Below are 24,001 nucleotides of genomic sequence, written 5' to 3' on the forward strand. Positions count from 1 at the left end.
TTGTAGTGTACAGATAGACATGACAAATGCAACAATGTGACCCCCAAGACCAGTGATGGTCATTTTTTAGTAATGGGTGTAACGGTGCCAACATAGTTGATAGGTTTGGTAAGAAGCGGCTATAGTAGTTGATCATGCCCAGGAAGGGCTTGAGTTCTGTTACATTAGATGGTGATGGCACATCTTTTATTGCCTGAACTTTATCTTCTACTGGGTGCAATCCCATGGCATCCACCCTCTTGCCTAGATAAGTCACTTCTGGTGTCTGAAAAGTGTACTTTTCCTTCTTTAACTGTATGCTGGCCTCCATGAACCTCCTTAGCACCTCCTCCAGGTTGATCAAGTATTCTGTCTCGGTTAACCCCCTGATGAGGACATCATATAGATAGACAATCACTTATGGGAGTCCTTGCAAAAGGCTCTCCATTGTTCTCTGGAAGATAGCGCACACCGACGAGACCCCGAAGGGTAGACGGGTGCATTGATAGAGGCCCTTGTGTGTGTGTTAATGGTTACATACTCCCTCAATATGCTATCCAGCCCTAGTTGCTGGTAAGCGTGGGTCATATCCAATTTCGTATAGGAGTTGCCCCCAGCAAGTTTGGCATATAAGTCATCAATCCTTGGGATAGGATACTTGTCTAGCTTGGCTGCCTTCTTTATGGTCAATTTATAAACTCTGCAGATACAAGCGATGTGGTCCGGCTTAACCACTGGAACTATGGGCACAGCCCATTCGGAGAACTGAACAGGTCGGATAATGCCCAGCTTTTCTTACCGGCACAGCTCCGCATCAACCTTTTCTTTCAATGTATAAGGTGCAGGTCTTGCATTAAAAGGACTGAGGTGTCGCCTGTGGATTCACATGTGTTTTGGCCTGCATGCTTTTTAACTTCCCTAGTTCATCCTGAAAAACCATGTTGCATTTTCTTAGAAGCTCTGGAACTCCATCTGACTTTAGGTGAAATATGTCAGACCAGTTGAGTTTGATCTTCTGTAGCCAGTCTCAGCCTAAAAGACTGGGTCCATCTCCTTTCACAATTATTACAGACAGCTGGGCTATCTGTCTCTTGTAAGAGACTGGGACTGTGGTGATGCCTTTTACTAGAATAGATTCTCCCTTGTATTTTCTTAATTTAGCGGTTGTCTGCTCCAGGTTTATTGGCTGTCTTCCTTCATTAAGGTACCTGAAAGTGTGCTCACCCACCACCTGTGTCCACTTCCATTTTCAGTGGCTTCTCATTAACTTGTATTGTTACAGCAATAGGCTCAGTCTTCACAGCAGTCACATTATATAAGGAGTGAACATCAGCAGCAGCAGCCTCGGCCTTTACCGTACCCATTACTTCTATCATGTTTGTTTGCTGTTTTGCAGACAGCTTTAACTTTGTCCAGCATTGTCTAATCACGTGACTCTTCTTATGACAGGGGAGGTGGTGGCATAGTGATATTGGGCTGGTAATCCAGAGACCCAGGGTAATGCTCCAGGGGGCTAGGTTCGAATCCTGCCATGGCAGATAGTGAAATTTGAATTCAATAAAAGAGTCTGGTGATGACCATGAAACCATTGCTGATTGTTGTAAAAACCCATCCGGTTCACTAATGCCCTTTAGGGAAGGAAATCTGCTGTCCTTGTCTGGCCTGGCCTACATGTGACTCCAGACCCACAGCAATGTAGTTGACTCTCGAATGCCCTCTGAACAAGGGCAATTAGGGATTATGTAATAAATGCTGACCCAGCCAGTGCCACCCACATCCCATGAATGAATATTTTAAAAAAGGCACTCTGCCTCTTTGAATTTACAGGTATCCGCTACATCTACAGCAACTTTGTCTTGAAATCGCTGCTGAAGCGTTTTTGCTCAGATTTTTTATGTTTCTCACAGCGGACATTGAATCGCACTTCAATCCTGCATGTCTGTCTCTTGCTCCATGCTTGATGACAGGTTCCTGCCCAACATGAAGTCCGGCGCCATTTTCCATGTGTTGCAAATCCTGTGAGTCTCTCTCAGCACTTTCCATGGCGAGGGAGATTTTTAGGATGCTCTTAAAGTTGATGTCGACCTTGGCCGTATGGCACCATCCTTAATGCCACAAGCCAATCGGTCTTGCAGCATCTCATTTAATGTGCCCCCAAAGTCGCAGTGTTCTGTTAATTCCTTGAGGTTCATGACAGATTGTGATGGACTCCCCTGGGACCCTAACTGTTAAATTAAATTTAAAACATCGCATTATTGCGGATGGCTTCGGCTGGAAGTATGTTTTCACAAGATCCACTAATTCATTATAGGACCTGGAATTGGATGTGCTCGGGGCCATCAGGTTATGAATGAGGTTGTATGTTTTACTGCCACAAACACTTAAGAGGATCGCTTTCTGCTCTTCTTCCACGGTAATCTCGTTTGTTACGAAGTAAAATCCAAGGCACTCAACATTCTGGCTCCTGTCTTCCACAGTCGTATCATAAGGATCGGTTCTGCCAGAGAGCGGCATGACTGGAGAGTAACTTTTTTTTTTAAAACTTCAATGTACTCACAGTAACAGGGCAAGGTGCAGAGTTAGAGCTGATCCCATCCACGTCACCAATTGTGATGACTCAACAGCACAGACAAGTTTAATCAAGAAACAGTTAAGTTTTATTACAGAGAGATTTACAGGTGCTTTCACACTTGGCCAGGACTCTCGTCAGGAAGCTCCACCTCCCAATTGCCCACACTAAAAGCTCACTGGTTGGATCCCCCGCAGTACATCACATGACCCCCGATTGACAGAATGGAGGGATTATACCCCTAGTTACCACAAGTTGTGCGTTTCTGTTTGGCGAAAATTCCTGTTGCTATTAGTGATATGTCATACAGTATACATAAGATATGGGAGTAGGAGTAAGTCATGTGGCCTGAGAACAAAGCAAAGCGGACGATACTCATGACAGACTGATGAGGGTATCGTTGCCAATGAGACACGAGTTTATCTCACTACATCTTATGAAGTAATGCATCTTAAAATCGACAGAAATAGCTGTAGGAAATGAGTGTCTTTCCAACTGTGGGCCCTGGCAATACTCTAAATGTGCCAAGTGTGACATATGAATCCCTGTATCATCTACAGTATTCTGTATGCTGGAGGTAATTTCAATCATCTCTTTGGAATCAGGTGAATGGAATTTTGAAAGACTCCATGGAGTCCCCAAGCTGAGATTGGAGAAACCAAGGAAACTAAATATTTTCCAGAAGTCCGTCTGATAGAATGTTTGGGCTTAGCATTTCAATTCAAAGGCTGTTTCCTGTTTAAGATATCTGACTCATTTCCCCCCACATTTTCAGAAATGTGTCACTAACTGAATTCCAAAATAGTTTCTATCAGAATTTAGGGTTGTTACTGGAAAATTCAGAGGAAACAAGAAATGAAGTGCCTAAAGTCTACACTCCATGTACTTTTTTCCAATTTTTACACCTGTCCTCTTAGGAAATCTCTTGAGTGCTAGTTATTTTCCAGTACACTCACACTCACGATTTTTTGTCATGAATTCTTTGCCTATCATCCAGGCAATAGAGACACTGACGGGGATTTAGGACCAAGTTGCTTACCTGTCTCTGTTCATGATATGGGGCATGATTTGACAGGACGAATAATCAGAAGATTATACTGCTCAGAAGGAGACTATTCACTCCCTTGTAACTGTACCAGCTCTTTGAAACAGCCATCCAATTAGTTCCACTCTTTCTCTATAATGCTGGAAAATTTCCCTTTCCCATTTCCTTTTGAGAATTGCAATTGAATCTGCTTCCACCACCTTTGCAGACAGTGTATTTCAGATCAAACCTGCTTACTGCTAAAAAAAATTGTCCTCATTTCACCCTCTAGCTCTTTAGCAAATCTTAAATCTGTGTCCTTTGGTTACCAACCCAGCAGCCAGTAGAAACAGTTTCTCTTTATTTACTGTATCAAAACCCCTCAATTTTATACACATCCATTAAATCTTCCTTCTTCTGCTCTAAGGAGAGCAATCCAAGTTTCACTAATCGCTCCTGAAATCCCTCATCCCTGAACCATTCTAATAAAACTCCACTGCACCTTCTCCAAGGTTAATTTGTACACTTATTGTGTGTGGCACAAATTGAGACTCAAGTGTATCAACTAAGTGCTTGAAGCAGCCAAAAAGTTGGTTCCTCAGCAGTTCAGTGAAGACAGGTCTCTTGCCCTGAGCTACAGAAGCTTCCAATACCAACTTCTGGTTTTATTCACCAGGCTTTCGAAATGGAAAAGTTTGGTTTGCAAGAGCGAGTTAACAGGACGACCTACCTGCCGAAGCAGAAGAATGCAAAGTGAAGACCCAAGAGGGTGACTATCACATGCCTGATGGTGTAGCTGGTCTTGCTCGGGTGGAGGTAGTTACGAAATAAAAAAGCTGCGAGCAGTCCAAACAGTTGGCACATTGCAAAATTTACCTGTGAAACGAAAAATAAAACTTTGTAACTTTGGGATGTTGTGGGTTGGAACTGGCTTAATAGCTTGCATTTATCTCTGTGTGTGTTTAATTCAGTAAAACGTCCCAAGGCGAGGACAGGAGTGTTATCAAAGAAAACTTGGCACTGAGTGATGACGGATTGGGACGGGTGACTAAACATTTGGTAAAAGAGGTAGATTTTAAGGTTCTTGTTAAAGGAGAAGAGAGAGGTAAATAGGCAGGGAGGTTTGGGGAGGGAATTCCACAACTCTGAGCCCAGCCAGCTGAAGGCACAGACACCAGTGATGAAGTGGCAAGACTCTGGGATGCACAAGAGGCCAGAATTGGAGGAACACAGTGATCTCAGAGTGCTGTACGGCTGGAGGAGGTCACAGAGATAGAATGGGATGAGGCCATGGGAGAGATTTGAAAACAAGAATGAGTATTTTTAAAATCAAGGCATTGACAGACCAGGAGACAGTGTAGGTCAGTGAGAGCAGGAGGCGTTGGGTGAGAATTGGCAAGATGGCAGTGACACTGTCTTCTGAGACCACCAGACACTGGATTTAATATCCAGCTTTGGTCATCTGTTTTCATAACTCATCTGGCGCGGTGTCGAATATTTGTCTGATAACGTTCCTGTGAAATCTTGGGGCTATATAGATGCGAGCTGTTGTTGCTGCTATTGTCTTAAAAACAATTATATCCTAGACAGGTTTTTTTAGTTCGGCGATTGCACGCGATTGGCAGGCCAGGGAGCAGCCAGGGAAAGGACCACTGACCATGATTGGCCCCCAATCGCGATGTCACGCTGGCTGGGGAATTAGCAGCCAGCCAGCGTGAAACACGCACTGAAGTGCTTAGCGCTGCTGGGGTGGGGGGTGGGAGTAGGGTAGGTGCTGACGTAAGCTCAGGGGAGCGCGGAATGAAAGCTCCCTGAAGGCAGAGAGCTGGCTCAGGCAGCTGGAGAATTTAAAAGCGATCAACAAAGACTTTAAAATCCAGAAAAAAATGTCCATGCATCAGAATTAGTCACCTGAACATATAGACGATGAAAATTCTGTCCATACTTTTTTTTTTGAAATTTAATAACAGAAACCTCATCCCGCCCTTGGATGAGGTTTCATCAAGAAGTCGGACTGGTTTCGTCGGTCCACCAACCGAAAGGTTGGACAGGCCATGAAAAATCTGGGACAACTGGAACTTTAATGGGCCTAATTGCCCCCTTCATTGTCAGTGGGCGCCCACCGATCGAAATACCGCACGAGTGCGGCATGATGTCAGGATGCCCACCTGATGTCATCACGCGCTACTTTACGCTCAAGCAGGTCGGGCACGCGCCCACACACCGAGCTAAATATTCTGCCCTGTATCATGAAGTACATTCAATTTGCATTTTATGGGAGAGAACAGGCAAAAGGTTACTCATTCATTTTTGCCTCTAAATGTTACATAACATTAATATTTCTCAATAATCTCCTCTCTCATATGAGTGAATTGCAACACAAGTCTGTTTTCACAACGTTGTGATTCATTAATTCCCTGCAACACTTGACAGAAATTCTCATAATGTTAGCTCAAAAGATAGACAAACAAAGAAATATATACGTTTTGTATCTAAATATATATAAATAAAATATATATTAATATATACCTCACTTTCTCCAAATAAAACGTGTTGCTTTGGGTACCTGTGTGGGTTCTAGCCTTTTTATGGGCAATGTGGAACATTCCTTGCCTACGTCTGCTTAGGACCTCTCTCTCGCCACTTTTATCCCAGTACATTGATGGCTCTATTGATGCCGTTTCCCACTCTCACCCTGAGCTGGAATATCTTTACATCTTTGCTTCCAATTTTCGCCCTTCTCTCCCTCTCACGTGGTCCAAATCTGACTCTCCCTTTCCCTTCCTCAGTTTCTCTGGCTCCATTTCTGTGAATAGGCTTTCCGTAAATATTCATAAGCCCAGTGACTCTCACAGCTACCTTAACTACATTTCCTCACATAAAAACAGAAAATGCTGGTAATACCCAACAGATCAGGCAAGCACCTGTGGAGAGAAAGAGTTTGGGCGGAATATTCCGTACCTGCTGGCGTCAGCCATGTTTGGCGGCTTGAGTGGGCAATATGACAAGAAGGCCAAAAATCGGCATCATGAGGTCATGAAACCAATTTGCAATCGTCCGCTCTGCCCGCCGATGTCGGGCCATTTTTCCCACCGTTGGATGTCGGGAACCTCATTGTAATACAGCTGCGTATCATTATAAGGCCAGCTTGCCGGAATCATCCCCCCACGCTGGATCATCTGTGCACGTCAGTGTGTGTGTTTCACAACATATATAAGACATGCACTTGGCGGGTTGTACTTAGAGGGGAATTCGGAGGTGAGTGCACAGTAATGTTGGGCAGCGCTCGCCAGGGTCATCTGTTGGACTCCAAGGTTCAGGTGCCGCGCATTCAGGCGAGGTGAGGGGAGGGTAGCAGACACGCATTAGGAAAGCCTTGCATAAAGTGACCGTTCCTCCACAGCTGAGACAGTTCAGATGTGCCCACGTTGACACCCAAGCTAACACATACATCTCTCTCTTTTATCCTGCAGGAGGAGTACACCAGGAGCACCGAGCCTGCTGAACTAGCTGTATGCCTCCTGGCGTACAGAGAGCAGAGATAAAAGGGGAGAGAATGACTGGAGGCATCTGGCTGTGCAGAGGGAGGAGCAGCACCTTCAGGAAGAAGGGGCAGCTGGGGCTCCTGCACATGCTGCCGAAGAGTCACAGTGAGCTGTCGCTGTTTGGCGCCTCACTAGACCCAGGGTCTATAGGCACCACCTTTCCTTCCTGCAGATGACCAAGAACCAGTGTCACCGAACATTGCACATGTCTAGGGAACTGGTCAGTCACATCTGCTGCAGGATTTGGCACCATGGGGGCATGGAGTTCATCCACTGCCCTTGACTGTGAAGGTGTAATAAACTTGGTATACCGGTGGAGCCCTGAAAATAGTCCACAGAGAGTGTCACGCCCGTCATCGCCTACTGCACCCTTTACTATCTGGCGCTGCAAAGGGGATTGGGCTGACTGAGGAGGAGATGGAGGAGCTGGACATCTTCTCCGATGAGGAGGACAGTGACAGGGATGAGGGGGAGGAAGTCCTCGAAGGCGATGATGACAGCGATGAGGCCATTGCACTGGCCAGATGAGGCAGGCACACTGGGGAGGTCCTCATAGCTGCCGGATTTGTGGAGGATGATGACGACATACAGTGAGGAGACACCACAGATCCTCTCATTGCATCTGTGAACATTTGACTCCAGTCTGGCTGATGGCAGCGCATATACCCTCTGTGATAATGCTCCTGTCATGGAGATGCAGCGGAGGCCCCAATAGTCACTCGATTGCAGGAGGGTGATGATGACATACAGTGAGGGCACTCCATAGATCTTCATATAGCCTCTGAGAACATCTGGCTCCTGTCTGGCTGAGGGTAGCTAGCTTGCGCTCTGTGATCAGGGTCATATCATGGAGATGCAGCTGTGAAACCTTAAGATGTACTTGATCCTTCGACAGCCTTCAGCACCTGCCCCTTTCAGGAGCACAGTGTCACTGGTCACAGATGCTGAAGAGATGGGGGCCAGCCCCATCTCAAAAGGTGCTGAGAGCACACAGAGAGAATGACGGACTCTGTGACGCCTGCCCACGACATTCTGGCAGCAATGACAAGCACCATTGAGATGCAGGCATCAGTAATGTGTCCAGGGAAGGTGAGGCCAGACCATTACTTTGGTCTGAAGGTTACACACTGCACAGGGAAGAGGCCCTGGACTGAGACACCTGCCTTTATCTTGTTCAGGGACCAAAGTTTCCCAACTGAGTGACAAGAACACTGCTCATCAGAACAAGGAGCCATAGACAGGGAGACAGTCTTGGCAGTTTATTTACAATAGTGAACATTACATACAAGTGAATGACACCCATGCCCAGGCTGTGCAACTACATCTTCTTAACCGTGTCGCTATGTTTTGGTGCTCTCCCAACATCTGCAGCCTGGTGGGCATCCTCTGGAGGGCCAAGACCTGAAGGACCCTGGCCTGCTTTTAGGGTCCTGTGGTGTGGCAGTGGCACCCTCCTCGGCCTGTGGAGCTAGAGCTGCTGGGGTCACAGGAAAAGGGGATTTGGCTGGGCCAGATGTTCCCAGAGTCATCTGAGTGGATGACCCCGGGGAATACACCTGCTGATCCTCCTCCCTATCCTCATGGGTGCCCAAGGGCTCCTGGCTGGCTCCTTAAGGAGAAAGGGAAGCTGGGGTGAGATCCAGCTGCCCCACACACCTCTTGCGAACACACTGCTGGAGGCCAATTACGGTATCAGCAATGGCGTTCAGCCCGCGCAGCAGTGCAGGACCAATGTTCTGGACCATGGTCCCCATAGTGGCCACCATCCTACCAGTGTTGCCGTCAGTGTGTTGGCATGCTGGTGCTATCACCTCAGCCTGAAGGCAGACAGATTCCTCCATCATGCCTTGCAAGCTGAGGAGTGCAGTGGACATCCCTTCCTGATGTTCCCGAGCTTGCCTTTGCAGCTCCAGCAACTGTGACAGGACCGAGTCCAGAGGCTTGTCTTTTAACGCAGACTTAGCAGATTTCTAGCCTCTGGCATTCTCAGAGTGTCAGGGACCTGGAAGTCCCTGCTGCCGCCAGCTGTGGATCAGAGAATGTGATGTGCTCACCAGATTGTGATCCCGGGACTACTCTGAAGCTAGGTCCCACTGAGGTGTGTGTCTCTGCACTGGTGAGGGGTGTGGGTGAGCGCTGTGATGGGTCTTCAAGGAGGGTGCCTTCAGATTCCTCTTGAGATTTCTTTGGGGCTTGATTGGAGGCCATGGGTTCTGGACTCTGTCGGTTGTTTCCTAGATGTGCTTGTGAAAGCAAGGAGAGATAATTAGTGCATGGCAGGGGACTGCAGAATAGGACACATCACTCACAGCATGGTTGTCTAATCGATGTTGCACTGCAGGATCATGACTTGGTAGAGAACCATTGGGCTGACTGTCAGCACAGGAACGGTCCAGATCCTCGCCAGCCAGCTGGGTGACTCTGTTTTCAAAGTCCTTGAGGACCTTGATTTCAGGCATTCCTCCACCGGTCTGCAATCTCTGCTTGCTGTCGTGTGCCAGCTTGCCCTGCATGAATACAGAAGAGACAGTGTAAGCAGGGAGCCTGCCAGGCCAGGTGATAAGTATGCCTGGTATGTATGGATGGTGAGTGGTCCCATGGATGGGATGAGGACAATGAATGCGTGTTTGAAAGAGTGAATGGTGATGACCCTTGAACTGGCAGTGAGTGAGGGCCCTATGGATGTGTGATGGGTTTGAGTGTGTGTGAGTTGAGAGTGATGAGAAGAATGACTTATGCTGGCAGAGCAGAGGAGATCATTCACCCTTTTTGGCACTGGGTGGCTGTCCTCTTTTGTAGGGTGTTGGTGCTGACCACCACTGCCACCGCCTCCCAAGCTGGATTGGTGATGTTGCTGCTCACCCGCCCCCACCCCACCACCCGTGACCAGAGTGGGGCTAGAGGACATCACTGCGGTGATGCATCCACTGCATCCAAAAGATGCTGGACGGACGCATCATTAAATTGGGCTCTGCAATCTTCTTGTTTTTCGGGGCCATGTCTTCTTTGCAGCTGTCCTTGTCTGGAAGCATTGAGAGGTGCTTGTGCGGCTGCATTTTAAATATGGCTCCTGGCGTGGTAAAGCAGTGATGTGGCAGCCGAATGAGAACCCGCTCGTCATCGAAATGGCCTGTTTCCCGGGAATGCATTATTAATGAGGCGGGATTGGGATGATACGGCGTGGAAAGCTGTCATTGTGGCAGGCGGGTAAAACATCCTTTATCCTGCTTGCTACTGCACTTAGTGCAAATCTGGGATATTCCGTCCTTATCCTTTCAAGTCAATGAATTCTAACAAAGGAGAATCAACCTGGAATATTAACTGTTATTTCAGATATCCATCATATGCAATATTTTGTTTCTATGTTACAATGCTCACACCACACCTCCTTTCAGGTCTCCATTCCATTCTCGCAGTTTCTGTCTTCACCACATATGTTCTATTGATGCAAACTTCCATACCTGTGAGATGTAACACCTGCCCTTTTTACCTCCTCTCTCCTCACCATCCAAGGACCCCAAAGGCTCCTTCCAGGTGAAACAGTGACTTACATATACTTCTTACATTTTGCTATACTGTATACGCTGCTCACTACATAGTCCCCTCAACATTAGGGAAACCAAATGCCAATTGGGTGATCGCTTTGTGGAACAGCTTCATTCAGTTCACAAGCCTGGCCCCGAGCTTACAATCCATTGTCGTTTTAATTCTCCACCTTGCTCTCACTCTGACCTCTCTGTCCTCGACCAGCGGAAGTGTTCCAATGAAGCTCAATGCAAGCTCCAAGAACAGCACCTCATCTTACAATTAGGCATATTACAGCCTTCTGGACTCAACACAGAGTTCAACAATTTCAGACCATAATCGCTGCCCCTCTTATTTTGTTTCTATTTGCATATTTTAGTGTAAATGTTGTTTTCCTCTTGTTTTTTGTTTTCAGATGGCAACTGTTCACTATTCTGCCATTCATACCTCCGCTGGAGACATCTTTTGTTTCTTCATTTGCCCCATTACCATTTTCTTTGTCTCTGCAACATCAACTCTTTTGTCATTTAATGACTCCAATCTTCCACCCTATCACAGAGCTTCCCTTTTGTTCTTTTTCCACCCTCCACCATTTGGCCCGCTTCAAACCAATACATTTCTAACTTTTCTCGGTTCTGATGAAAGGTCATTGACCAGTAACATTAACCCCTGTTTCTCTCCCGTCAGGTGTTGCCAAATACACTGGGTATTTCCAGCATTTTCTGTTTTTATTTCAGATTTCCAGCATCTACAGTATTTTGCTTTTGTATAAAGATATATGTGATTTACAATGGCATCTCTCTCTCGCTCAATAAATCCAATTTGTTTCTAATAAAAGGAAACAAGCAGTATTAATGTAGGGATATGCTAATATTTACATACTGCATTATTACCTATTCCAGAAACCAACTAGCACAGAATGGCTGCCTTATGTGCCTTCCCACCTTCTCCCCCCCACACCAACCCTGCCCCACCCAGTTCCCCATATTGGACCAATGAATTGTGATAGGTGTGTCCAACAAGTTGCAATTATTGAACTCTTTTAATGCAGTAAAAATGTCCCATAGTGCTTTGCAGTAATGTTATCAAACTTTGACACCAAGCCACAACATTAGGTATCAGGACAGGTGGTGTAGATTTTAAGGATGAGCAAGGGATAGAGAAACAGAAAGGTTTAGCGAGGGAACCCCAGAGCTTTGGGCTTGGCAGCAATGGCAGAGTGATTAGAGAGGGTCCTGCACAGCAACCTTCTCACTCCTACTTCATTTTATAATATAAGCAGAAATAAATAATTGTAGCTTCCAAAACTGGATCTCTACTTAAAAAGGAAAACTTTGTAGGGCAATGGAGAAAGTGCAAGGGAAATGGGACTACTTGGATTGTCCTTCCAAAGAGATGACACAGGTATGATAGGTCAAATAGCCTCATTCTATGTTATATAATTCCAAGGTGAACTATAAGTGTCTTTTAAGGCTTAGATGATGTTGTGAAACCTCTCACACCCTTATCATGCAATTCCTGAAGCATGAACACATGTTGTGCAATTTCCCTCAATCTGATTGTAACTCGAATCTCAAATACCCTAACTTAGTCATGTTGGACACATGCAGCATGACACATGTCCGTTGTCATCACAACAACATTCCAAACTAAAGTAAAAACATAAAAGAAGTGATTCCTTTTTATCCTTCCCTCTCTTTATCTTCCTTTCTTAACACTTTAGAGATGAGAAGTGTAAGGGAGGAATCTAATGGAGGAATTCAGAATTATGAGGAGATTTGATATAGGCAGTAGGAAGAAACTGTTTTTTCAGACATGTGGATTGGTAAGCAGAGGTCATAGATTTAAACTAATTGGCAAAAGAACTAGAGGGAAGAGAGAAGAAATATTTTATTTATTAATAGGTTTGTTATGAAATACCTGAAAGGGCGGTGAAATCAGATTCTATGAGAACTCTCAAAAGGGAATTGGGCATGCACTGGAATAGAACAAATTTGAAGGGTTCTGGGGGGAAAAGCTGGGATGTGGGACTAAACTGAACAACTCTTTCAAAGATCCAGCACAGAAACAATGGGATGAATGGCCTCCTTCTGTGCTGTAGGAGTCTAGAATTCTATAATTCATGGTAGAGGGCACAAAACACTTTCTGGAAATAACGGGGAACGATGGATCTAGCGGGAATGAGGAACTTCAGACATTTGAACTAGTAAAGAACTGGCACTGGAACAAATGAATAGGGGAAAGTCGATAAATCCCCTGGACCTGATGGCCTACATCCTTGGGTACAGGTATCGTGATGTTTTGGCTTAATCTTCCAGAATTCTCTAGATTCTAGAATGGTCCCAGGTGACTGGAAAATAACAAATGTAACCCCGCTACTCAAGAAAGGAGAGAGAGATAAAACAGGAAACTACAGGCCAGTTAACCTGGCATCAGTAGTAGGGAAAACGTTTGAATTTTTTATTAGGGATATAATAACTAGACACATAGAAAATCATAATATGGTTGGGTAGAGTCAACATGGATTTATGAAAGGGAAGTCATATTTGACACATCTGTTAAGAGTTTTTTTGAGGTTGTAACTAACAGAGCAGATCAGGGGAACCAGAGAATGTTACGTATTTGGATTTTCAAAAAGCATTCCATAAGGTGTCACAAAAGAGATTATTACACAAAATTAGGGTCCTAGGGATAGGAGTAATATATTAGCACAGCTTGAGGGATTGGTTAACGGACAAAAAATAGAAATAAACAGGTCATTTTAGGTTGACAGGCTGTAACTAGTGAGGTACTGCAAGGACCAGTGGTTGGGTCTCAACTATTCACAATCTGTATCAATGACTTACATGAGAGGACCAAGTGTCCAAGTTTGCTGATGATACAAAGCTAAGTGGTAAAGCAGGTTATGAGGAAGACACAAAGAAGCTGCAAAGGGACAAAGATTAATTGAATGGGCAAGAACATGGCAGATGGAATATAATGTAGAGAAATGTGAAATTATCCATTTTGGCAGAAAAAATAGAAAAGCAGAATATTTGTTAAGTGGGGAGATACTGTGAACTGTTGGTATTCAGAGGGACCTTTGAGGTTCTTTTACACAAATCACAGAAAGTTAACATGCATGTACAAAAGCAATTAGGGAAGCAAACAGTACATCAGCTTTTTTTAAAGAAATTGGAATTTTTAAAAATTTATTCATTCATGGGATGTGGGCATCGCTGGCTAGACCAACGTTTATTGCCCATCCCTAATTGCCCTCGAGAAGGTGGTGGTGATCCACCTTCTTGAACTGCTGCAGTCCATTTGGGGTAGGTACACCCTCAATGCTTTTAGCAAGAGAGTTCCTTCTAGGTGGTAGAGGTCACGGGTTTAGAAAGTGCTGTTGAGCAAGCCTCTGAGTTGCTGCAGTGCATCTTCTAGATGGAACACACTGCTGCCAATAAGTGCCGGTGGTGGAGGGAGTGAACGTTTAAGGTGGTGGAAAGCGACTACTTTGTCCTGGATGGTCTTGAGTGTTGTTGGTGTTGCACTCATCCAGGAAAGTGGAGATCACTCCATCACGCTCCAGACTTGTGCTTTGTAGACAGACTTTGGGGAGCCAGGTGGTGAGATACTCTCATAGAATTCCCAGCCTCTGACCTGCTCTTGTAGCCATGGTATTTATATGGCTGGCCCACCTATTTTCCAGTTAATGGTAACTCCCAGGATGTTGATAGTGGGGGATTCAGCAATGGTAATGCTTTTGAATGTCATGGGGAAGTCTTTAGATTCTCTTTTGTTGGAGATGGTCATTGCTTGGCACTTGTGTGGCACCCACGTTACTTGCCTCTTATCATCCCAAGCCTGAATATTGTCCAGGTCTTGCTGCATATGGACATAGACTGTTTCAGTATCTGAAAAGTCATGCATGATGCTGAATATTGTACAATCATCAGCGAACATCCCCAATTCAGACCTTCTGGTGGAGGGAAGGTCATTGATGAAGCAACTGAAGATGGCTGGACCTAGGACACTACCCTGAGGAACTGCTGCAATGATGTCCTGGGGCTGAGATGATTGACCTCCAACAGCCACAACCATCTTCCTTTGTGCTAGGTATGACTCCAACCAGTGGAGTTTTCCCCCTGATCCCCATTGACTTCAGTTTTGCTCGGTCTCCTTGATGCCACAATCGATCAACTACTGCCTTAAATGTCAATGGCAGTCACTCTCACCTCACCTCTTGAATCAAGTTCTTTTGTCCATGTTTGGATCAAGGCTGTAATGTGGTCAAGAGCTGAATGACCCCAGCAGAGCCCAGAATGAGCGGCAGTGAGCAGGTTATTGCTGAGTAGGTACTGCTTGATTTAGTATAAGGATTAAGAGGTTTTACTGCAATTGTATAGTGCCTTGATGAGACTACACATGGAGCACGGTGTACATTTTTGGTCTTCATACCTAAGGAAGGAAATACTTGCCTAAGATGGAGTATGATGAAGATTCACTGGACTAATTCCTGGGATAAGGAGATTGCCCTATGAGAAGAGAGTGAATTGACTAGGCTATGTTCCCTAGAGTTTGGAAAAATGAGAAGCGATTTCATTGAAACATATAAAATTCTTGAGGGGCTTGATATGGTTGTTGTTAGGTGGATGTTTACCCTGGCTGGAGAGTTTAAAACTCAGAGTCACAGTCTCAGAATAAGGGGTCAGTCATTTAGGATTGAGATAGGTGAAATTTCTTCACTCAACGGGCAGTGAATTTTTTGCATTCTCTGCCTACAGGCAATAGATGCTCTAGTCATTGAGGTCTATAGGCTACAGGCATCTGCAGCAGAGAAAATGAAACTATTCAGACAAAACATGGAAACATAGAAAATAGAAGATAATAGACAGTCTCATATTATTCAGTTGGATGATTCTTGACTTAATTTTCCCATCTCCACTGTTTTAAAATGAATGAAAACCAAAGAAAATAAAAGGAACACATAGAATTTATGATTTTGCTCTCAGCAGTTATGATGACCATCATTAACCAGGGGATTCTTTTCTGGAGACTCCCAGTCAATCCTGAAGGGTTGGCAACCCTTGGCTGAGTTTCCAGATCTTGACTATGCTTGGTTATAAGTAAGAGTTGGAAAAAAAGTCACTCCCAAGAAGGAAATAGATAGAGAGTGGATCATTTGGCCCTTCAAGCCTGCTCTGCCATTCAATATGATCATGGCTGATCCTCTATCTCAATACCATGCTCCTGCTCTCTCCCCATACTCCTTGATGCCTTTAGAGTCTAGAAGCCTATCTATTTCCTTCTTAACTATATTCAGTTGCTTGGCCTCGCCAGCCCTCTGTGGTAGAGAATTCCACAGGCTCACCACCCTCTGAATGAAAAGGTTTCTCCTCATCTCAGTTCTAAATGGCCTACCCCATATTCTGAGATTGTGCCCCTTGTTCTAGATCCCCCAGCCAGAGGAAACATTACCCCTGCATCCAGACTGTCCATCCCTGTCAGAATTTTATATGTTTCAATGAGATTCCTTCTCATTTTTCTAAACTCCAGTGAATAAAGGCTCAGCCAGCCCAATCTCTCTCATATGGCAATGCTGCCATTCCAGGAATCAGTGTGGTGAACTTTCGCTGCACTCCCTCTATGGCAAGTATATCCTTTCTTAGGTAAGGAGACCAAAACTGCACACAATGCTCTGAGTACTAGAGGAAGTCTTGGGAGTGACATTTTGTCCAACTCTATCTTATAACCAAGCATAGCCAAGATCTGGAAACTCAGCCAAGGTTTGCCAACCCTTCAGGATTGACTGGGAGTCTCCAGAAAAGAATCCCCTGGTTAATGACGGTCATCATAACTGCTGAGAGCAAAATCATAAATTCTATGTATTTATTTCTTTTTCTCTGAGCATTTTCATTCATTGTAAAACAGTGGAGATGGGAAAATTAAGTCAAGAATCATCCAATTGAGTAACATACGTGACTGTCTATGTTACATATGGTTTGGGAAGGAGGGGTCAGCATGAGAATTGACATGTCGACTGACCAATGGAGAGAGAGAGGGTGGGGCAATTGGAGGCAAGACAAGATGTGATCAAACCTCCAGGGATACATCCAACCAATGTTGGCAATCCAAGCAGAGTGGGGGCTGGGTCATTTGCCCTCCACTCTATACTGAGAGTAACTGACATTTTGTTTTAGCTCCACTCTGCCAAAAGACTGAATCTGCGAGAGTTCATTTCAGTAATTTCAGTTGTTCTTTCTGTACCTCATTCAAGTAACCAACCTTCATAAAAACAAAAAAACTGCGGATGCTGGAAATCCAAAACAAAAACAGAATTACCTGGAAAAACTCAGCAGGTCTGGCAGCATCGGCGGAGAAGAAAAGAGTTGACGTTTCGAGTCCTCATGACCCTTCGACAGAACTTGAGTTCGAGTCCAAGAAAGAGTTGAAATATAAGCTGGTTTAAAGTGTGTGTGTGGGGGGCGGAGAGATAGAGAGACAGAGAGGTGGGGGGGGGGGGTGGTGTGGTTGTAGGGACAGACAAGCAGTGATAGAAGCAGATCATCAAAAGATGTCAACGACAATAGTACAATAGAACACATAGGTGTTAAAGTTAAAGTTGGTGATATTATCTAAACGAATGTGCTAATTAAGAATGGATGGTAGGGCACTCAAGGTATAGCTCTAGTGGGGGTTTTTTAAATTTTTTTTATAATGGAAATAGGTGGGAAAAGGAAAATCTTTATAATTTATTGGAAAAAAAAGGGAAGGGGGAAACAGAAAGGGGGTGGGGATGGGGGAGGGAGCTCACGACCTAAAGTTGTTGAATTCAATATTCAGTCCGGAAGGCTGTAAAGTGCCTAGTCGGAAGATGAGGTGTTGTTCCTCCAGTTTGCGTTGGGCTTCACTGGAACAATGCAGCAAGCCAAGGACAGACATGTGGGCAAGAGAGCAGGGTGCAGTGTTAAAATGGCAAGCGACAGGGAGGTTTGGGTCATTCTTGCGGACAGACCGCAGGTGTTCTGCAAAGCGGTCGCCCAGTTTACGTTTGGTCTCTCCAATGTAGAGGAGACCGCATTGGGAGCAACGAATGCAGTAGACTAAGTTGGGGGAAATGCAAGTGAAATGCTGCTTCACTTGAAAGGAGTGTTTGGGTCCTTGGACGGTGAGGAGAGAGGAAGTGAAGGGGCAGGTGTTGCATCTTTTGCGTGGGCATGGGGTGGTGCCATAGGAGGGGGTTGAGGAGTAGGGGGTGATGGAGGAGTAGACCAGGGTGTCCCGGAGGGAGCAATCCCTACGGAATGCCGATAAGGGGGGTGAAGGGAAGATGTGTTTGGTGGTGGCATCATGCGGAGTTGGCGGAAATGGCGGAGGATGATCCTTTGAATGCGGAGGCTGGTGGGGTGATAAGTGAGGACAAGGGGGACCCTATCATGTTTCTGGGAGGGAGGAGAAGGAGTGAGGGCGGATGCGCGGGAGATGGGCCGGACACGGTTGAGGGCCCTGTCAACGACCGTGGGTGGAAAACCTCGGTTAAGGAAGAAGGAGGACATGTCAGAGGAACTGTTTTTGAATGTAGCATCATCGGAACAGATGCGACGGAGGCGAAGGAACTGAGAGAATGGGATGGAGTCCTTACAGGAAGCTGGGTGTGAGAAGCTGTAGTCGAGGTAGCTGTGGGAGTCGGTGGGTTTGTAATGGATATTGGTGGACAGTCTATCACCAGAGATTGAGACTGAGAGGTCAAGGAAGGGAAGGGAAGTGTCAGAGATGGACCACGTGAAAATGATGGAGGGGTGGAGATTGGAAGCAAAATTAATACATTTTTCCAAGTCCTGACGAGAGCATGAAGCGGCACCGAAGTAATCATCGATGTACCGGAGAAAGAGTTGTGGAAGGGGGCCGGAGTAGGACTGCAACAAGGAATGTTCCACATACCCCACAAAGAGACAGGCATAGCTGGGGCCCATGCGGGTACCCATAGCCACACCTTTTATTTGGAGGAAGTGAGAGGAGTTGAAGGAGAAATTGTTCAGCGTGAGAACAAGTTCAGCCAGACGGAGGAGAGTAGTGGTGGATGGGGATTGTTCGGGCCTCTGTTCGAGGAAGAAGCTAAGGGCCCTCAGACCATCCTGGTGGGGGATGGAGGTGTAGAGGGATTGGACATCCATGGTGAAGAGGAAGCGGTTGGGGCCAGGGAACTGGAAATTGTTGATGTGACGTAAGGTGTCAGAGGAATCACGGATGTAGGTGGGAAGGGACTGGACAAGGGGAGAGAGAAGGGAGTTAGGTTAACGAGAAATGAGTTCTGTGGGGCAGGAGCAAGCTGAGACGATCTGTCTACTGGGGCAGTTCTGTTTGTGGATTTTGGGTAGGAGATAGAAGCGGGCCGTCCGAGGTTGGGCGACTATCAGGTTGGAAGCTGTGGGAGGGAGATCCCCAGAGGAGATGAGGTCAGTGACAGTCCTGGAAACAATGGCTTGATGTTCAGTGGTGGGGTCATGGTCCAGGGAGAGGTAGGAGGAAGTGTCTGCGAGTTGACGCTCAGCCTCCGCGAGGTAGAGGTCAGTGCGCCAGACAACAACAGCACCACCCTTGTCAGCGGGTTTGATGACAATGTCAGGGTTGGCCCTGAGAGAATGGAGTGCAGTAAGTTCAGAGAGAGACAGGTTAGAATGTGTGAGAGGAGCAGAGAAATTGAGACGACTAATGTTGCGCTGACAGTTCTCAATGAAAAGATCGAGAGAAGGTAAGAATCCAGAGGGAGGGGTCCAGGTGGAGGGAGAATATTGCAGATGGGTAAAAGGATCCGTTGAACTGGGAGAGGACTCCTGCCCAAAGAAGTGAGCCCGGAGACGAAGACAGCGGAAGAAGAGTTCAGTATCATGCCGAGCCCGAAATTCATTGAGGTGAGGGCGTAAGGGTATGAAACTAAGTCCTTTGCTGAGCACTGAACGTTCAGCATCGGAGAGGGGAAGGTCAGGGGGTATAGTGAATACATGGCTGGGGCTGGGATTGGAAGATGGGGTGGGGACGGAGGGACAGGCAGGGGTGGAGGGTCCTAGATGGGTGTTGGTGTCGATGAGTTGTTGGAGCTTGCGTTCCTTAGCACTTGAGAGAAAGAGAAAAAGTTTCTTGTTGAGGCGTCGGATGAGCCGAAGGATAAAATGAAACTGGGGGCACGCGCAGCTTTGAAAAAGGGTACGGCGGTGCTGCTGGAGGGAGAGGTCGAGTGTGTTCATATGGTGGCACATGGCACTGAGTGTGGATTTCAGAATGTGACGGGAACAGCAGTCCGAGAAACGTTTTATGTCCCGGAGATACCTGTAATCCTGGGTGGGATTGAAACATGAGGGGTGGAATTTCAGTTGAAATCCACGTGGGGTAAGTCGGAGACGGAGACAGTCACTGAGAAAGGAGATATGGCTGTGAAAGCAGGTTTTAGTAAACACCTTGTCAAACACTAGGAGGGAAATGGAAAGCAAGGAAGGTGAGCAAGACAGCAGAGAGATACGGAAATCTTGTCGCAGAGAGGAACAGAACTTCTTCAAGGAGGTAGGCATTTCTTGAAGAGCAGTGGCAGTCAATTAAACACAGAGATAAAAACAAAAAAACTGCGGATGCTGGAAATCCAAAACAAAAACAGAATTACCTGGAAAAACTCAGCAGGTCTGGCAGCATCGGCGGAGAAGAAAAGAGTTGACGTTTCGAGTCCTCATGACCCTTCGACAGAACTTGAGTTTGAGTCCAAGAAAGAGTTGAAATATAAGTTGGTTTAAAGTGTGTGTGTGGGGGGCGGAGAGATAGAGAGACCTTCATATGCCAGTCTAAACTGTGAGAGTTGGCATGTTATTCAATTGTCGAGGTGCTCACACAACCCCATCACAACAATTATCCTGATTAGGATGTGTCATCTCACTGATTTGCCCCTTCCTAGCACTGGACCACTTAAGCCATCGATAGTTGTGTGTTAGCTGTGGCTCAGTGGCTAGGACCCTCACTTCTCAGCCAGGTCATTGGTACAGGTTCCAATCCTGAGGTATGAGCATATAATCTGATACTCCCACTGCAGTACTAAGGGAGTGCTACAGTGTTGAAGGTGCCATTTTTCACATGAGAGATGTTAAACTGAGGTTTGTTTGCTGTCTCAGTTGGATGTAAAAGATCCCATTCCCTATTATAAAGAAGATCAGCAGTGCTCAGCCCAATGTCACGGCCCTTATTCAAGGTTGAGTTAGATAGATTCTTGATCAACAAGGGAGTCAAGGTTTATGGGGGGGCAGACAGATAAGCGGAGTTGAGGCCATAATCACATCAGGCATAATTTTATCGAATGGCAGAGCAGACTCAAGCTATTCCTGCTCCTAAGTCCTATGTTCCTAAATTCCTATTAGCCAATTTCACTAAAACAGATTACCTCATCATTGTTGCATTGTAAAAAATGGCTGCCATATTTCCTCTGTTACAACAAGGGCAGTACTTCATTGGCTGTGAAGTGATTTGGGAGATCCTGAGATCATGAACTGTGCTTTGACTCATTGTTATATTACATTGATGAGACCACACGTGGAATATTATGAACACTTTTGGCCTTTGTACCTAAGGAAATGTATACCTGCCTGAGATGGAATGTGATATAGATTCACTAGACTAATTCCTGGGGTAAGAAGAAAGTCCTATGACCAGAGATTGAATAGATTAGGACTATGTTCCCTAGAGTTTGGAAGAATGAGAAGTGATCTCATTGAAACATAAAATTGAGGGGCTTGACAGGGTAGATGCTGGGTGGATATATAATACGCAAAGCACTCTGGAGCACTCTGGGTTAAGGTGTCAGTACACCACTTCATGTAATGTGTGATGACAACCCATTAATATGGCACATTTATAGGATGTACACCAGACTGCAGACTAGTCTACAAAGAACCCACTCCAGTCTACATGGATTCTCTATGGAGATTGAATGTGCCTTAAATCATTTGCCTGGGTTTCCCGGCACTGCCTCATCAGCATCATGAATTGAAGTGATTCAGCAGGGGCTGCCTGCAACCACTCTTTGCCATACCACAGGCAGAATCTGAATCTTTGGATAAATTGAAAATAAAACAATTGAAGGCACCAGCAGGGACACTTAAAATTAACCTTCGTGTTTGGTCACCCATTCACCAATGTATAGACTGTAGAAACCAATCCTTCCTTAGCAAAATATATTGCTCCAATGGTTATAATCCCCTATTCAATTTCAAAAAGTTTATTCTATTAAAAAAGGAAAAGTAATTATGTGACACATATTAACATTTGAACTAATGTATTTAAGGAAAATTACTTATCAGGGTAGACTTCCCTTTAGTCATTCAGTCAAACAATTTGAATTCTTTTAGAAATTTGTGCATAAAAGTAAAACTAAATTTTGCATTCTCACCATGTTACAATTAACATTTAAATGGTACATCAAATAGTTGGACAATACATTGGTGGTATTTATATAACACCTTCGCTACATGCAAAAACCTATCACAACCAATGCATTACTTATAAAATGGAGTCACTTTTCTTGTAAACAAGGACAGCAGCCACTTTGTGCACAGCAAGATCCCACAAATAGCAAACGGCTCCTTATTTTTGATGGTGCTGTTTAAAAGGCGAATTCTATCCGGGATAAGATAACTCCTTGAGCTTTGTGGAATAATGCTTCAAGATCTTTGTTCAGGCAAAGAGGGACATTGGCTTAACATCTCCTCTGAAAAGTTCACTTCCAACTCATGTATGCCCTTAGCACAGCACTGAAGTGTTTTTGTTTCAGATTTCCAGCATCCGCAGGATTTTGCTTTTATTGAGGTGTCAGCCTAGATTATGAACTCAAATATTTGGACTGGGACTTGAACCTGCAGCCCCCACCACCCCGGCTCAAAAAGGAAAAGTTAAACGAAAGACTTGCATTTATATAGCACCTTTCACAACCTCAGGACATCCCAACGCTCTTTACAACTAATGAAGCACTTGTTAAAGTGTAGCCTCTGTTGTAATTTTGGAAATGTGTGTACACAGCAAGCTCCCACAAAAAACAATGAGATAAGAAAAACAGAAAATTCTGGAAATATACTTTTTATTTCCAGCATCAGCAGGATTTTGCTTTTGTGTAGCAACGAGGTAATGACTGGATAATCTGGTTTTTAGTTATGGTTGAGGGATTAACATTGGGCAGAACACCAGAGAGAAATCACTGCTCTTCTTTGAAAGAATGCCACGGGATCTTTTATATCTACTTGATATAGCAGACAGGGACTCAAGTTTATCTCATCTGAAAGACATGACGACCGCCCATGCGGTCATGCACATTTCAGTGCAGTCCCTCGGTACTGCACTGAAACTTAAGCCTAGGTTCTGTGTTTCAGTGTCTAGATAGGTGCTTGATTCAGAGGATTGAGTCCAAACTGACACTGAGTTCCACACTAAAGCCACAATAACAGCCATCATTTACCACGATAAAGACGATGAGACAAGATGTTTCTCAGACCAAAAGTTTCATTCAGATATAGATGTTTTAAATCAGAGTAATCCCTATTATTTTGATCATTCCAATATATACATGTAAAGTTATATATAAAGTTGGTACCTGTTCTATGGGTAAACGCAGCCTCTCGCTGAGAGGCAGGAGTAGCTCCGATCCATAGCCACTCGATCCCATCCCTTCACCAGGTGGTGAGAGCCGGTCGGCGATCTCCTTCCTGAATGCACCTGAAACTGATAAAATTCTCACCTGAAACTGACACAACTCCTGGCGCGCACGGACTGGCTACTCTGCCCTAGTTTGGTCTCAGTTAACATCACCCGCTCAAACTTTCCGACTAATTGCAGCTGATCGGCGAACGTCATTGTTTCCAAAACATTGGGGGGATGACCTAAGTTAAGAGATCCCTTAACAAGAAACGTAACCACACACAAAAAAAATTCGGAGAAGGGTGTTTCCCCTCAGATTCATACTTTGAAGGCTGGGCTCTTGAAGTAACTACAGAACTGGTCCCACAGCACACCCTGTTGGTTACTTATTCTTAGCACTGTGGTCAAATCTTCTTGAGTATTGTGGCTAGTTTTCACTGCTTCCTTTTAAGTTCTGCAGCAACAGCGACAGATCTATCGACCGTGTAAATTGAAGAAAAATCCTTTCACTGAACTCCTGATATTAACTGAGTGAATTGGTGTCCAAAATGCAGTCCCCCCACAAATGGACACAGTAGGATTTTTTTTTTTCTTTTGCAGAAGACAGATGACAACGACTTAAATTTATGTAGATAAAAACAAAAAAACTGCGGATGCTGGAAATCCAAAACAAAAACAGAATTACCTGGAAAAACTCAGCAGGTCTGACAGCATCGG

General features: G+C 45.2%; 1 protein-coding gene across 2 annotated transcripts in view; it reads right to left on the minus strand.

The window, feature by feature from the left end:
* Positions 1–23,564, minus strand: part of LOC121292014 (lysophospholipid acyltransferase 2-like) — a 66,220-nt gene extending 42,656 nt beyond the window's left edge. The window contains exons 1-2 of one of the 2 annotated variants that reach the window (XM_041213757.1): positions 23,241–23,564; positions 4,303–4,448 (exon numbers count right to left, since the gene is read on the minus strand). In XM_041213757.1, coding sequence (XP_041069691.1) covers positions 4,303–4,448; positions 23,241–23,312 — 218 coding nt within the window. In that variant the 5' untranslated portion in view covers positions 23,313–23,564. The remainder of the gene's footprint in view (positions 1–4,302; positions 4,449–23,240) is intronic. The other variant, XM_041213758.1, reaches the window with a different exon arrangement.
* Positions 23,565–24,001: the final 437 nt, after the last annotated feature.

Source organism: Carcharodon carcharias, chromosome 19, assembly GCF_017639515.1.
Source record: "Carcharodon carcharias isolate sCarCar2 chromosome 19, sCarCar2.pri, whole genome shotgun sequence".
NCBI lineage: Eukaryota > Metazoa > Chordata > Chondrichthyes > Lamniformes > Lamnidae > Carcharodon > Carcharodon carcharias.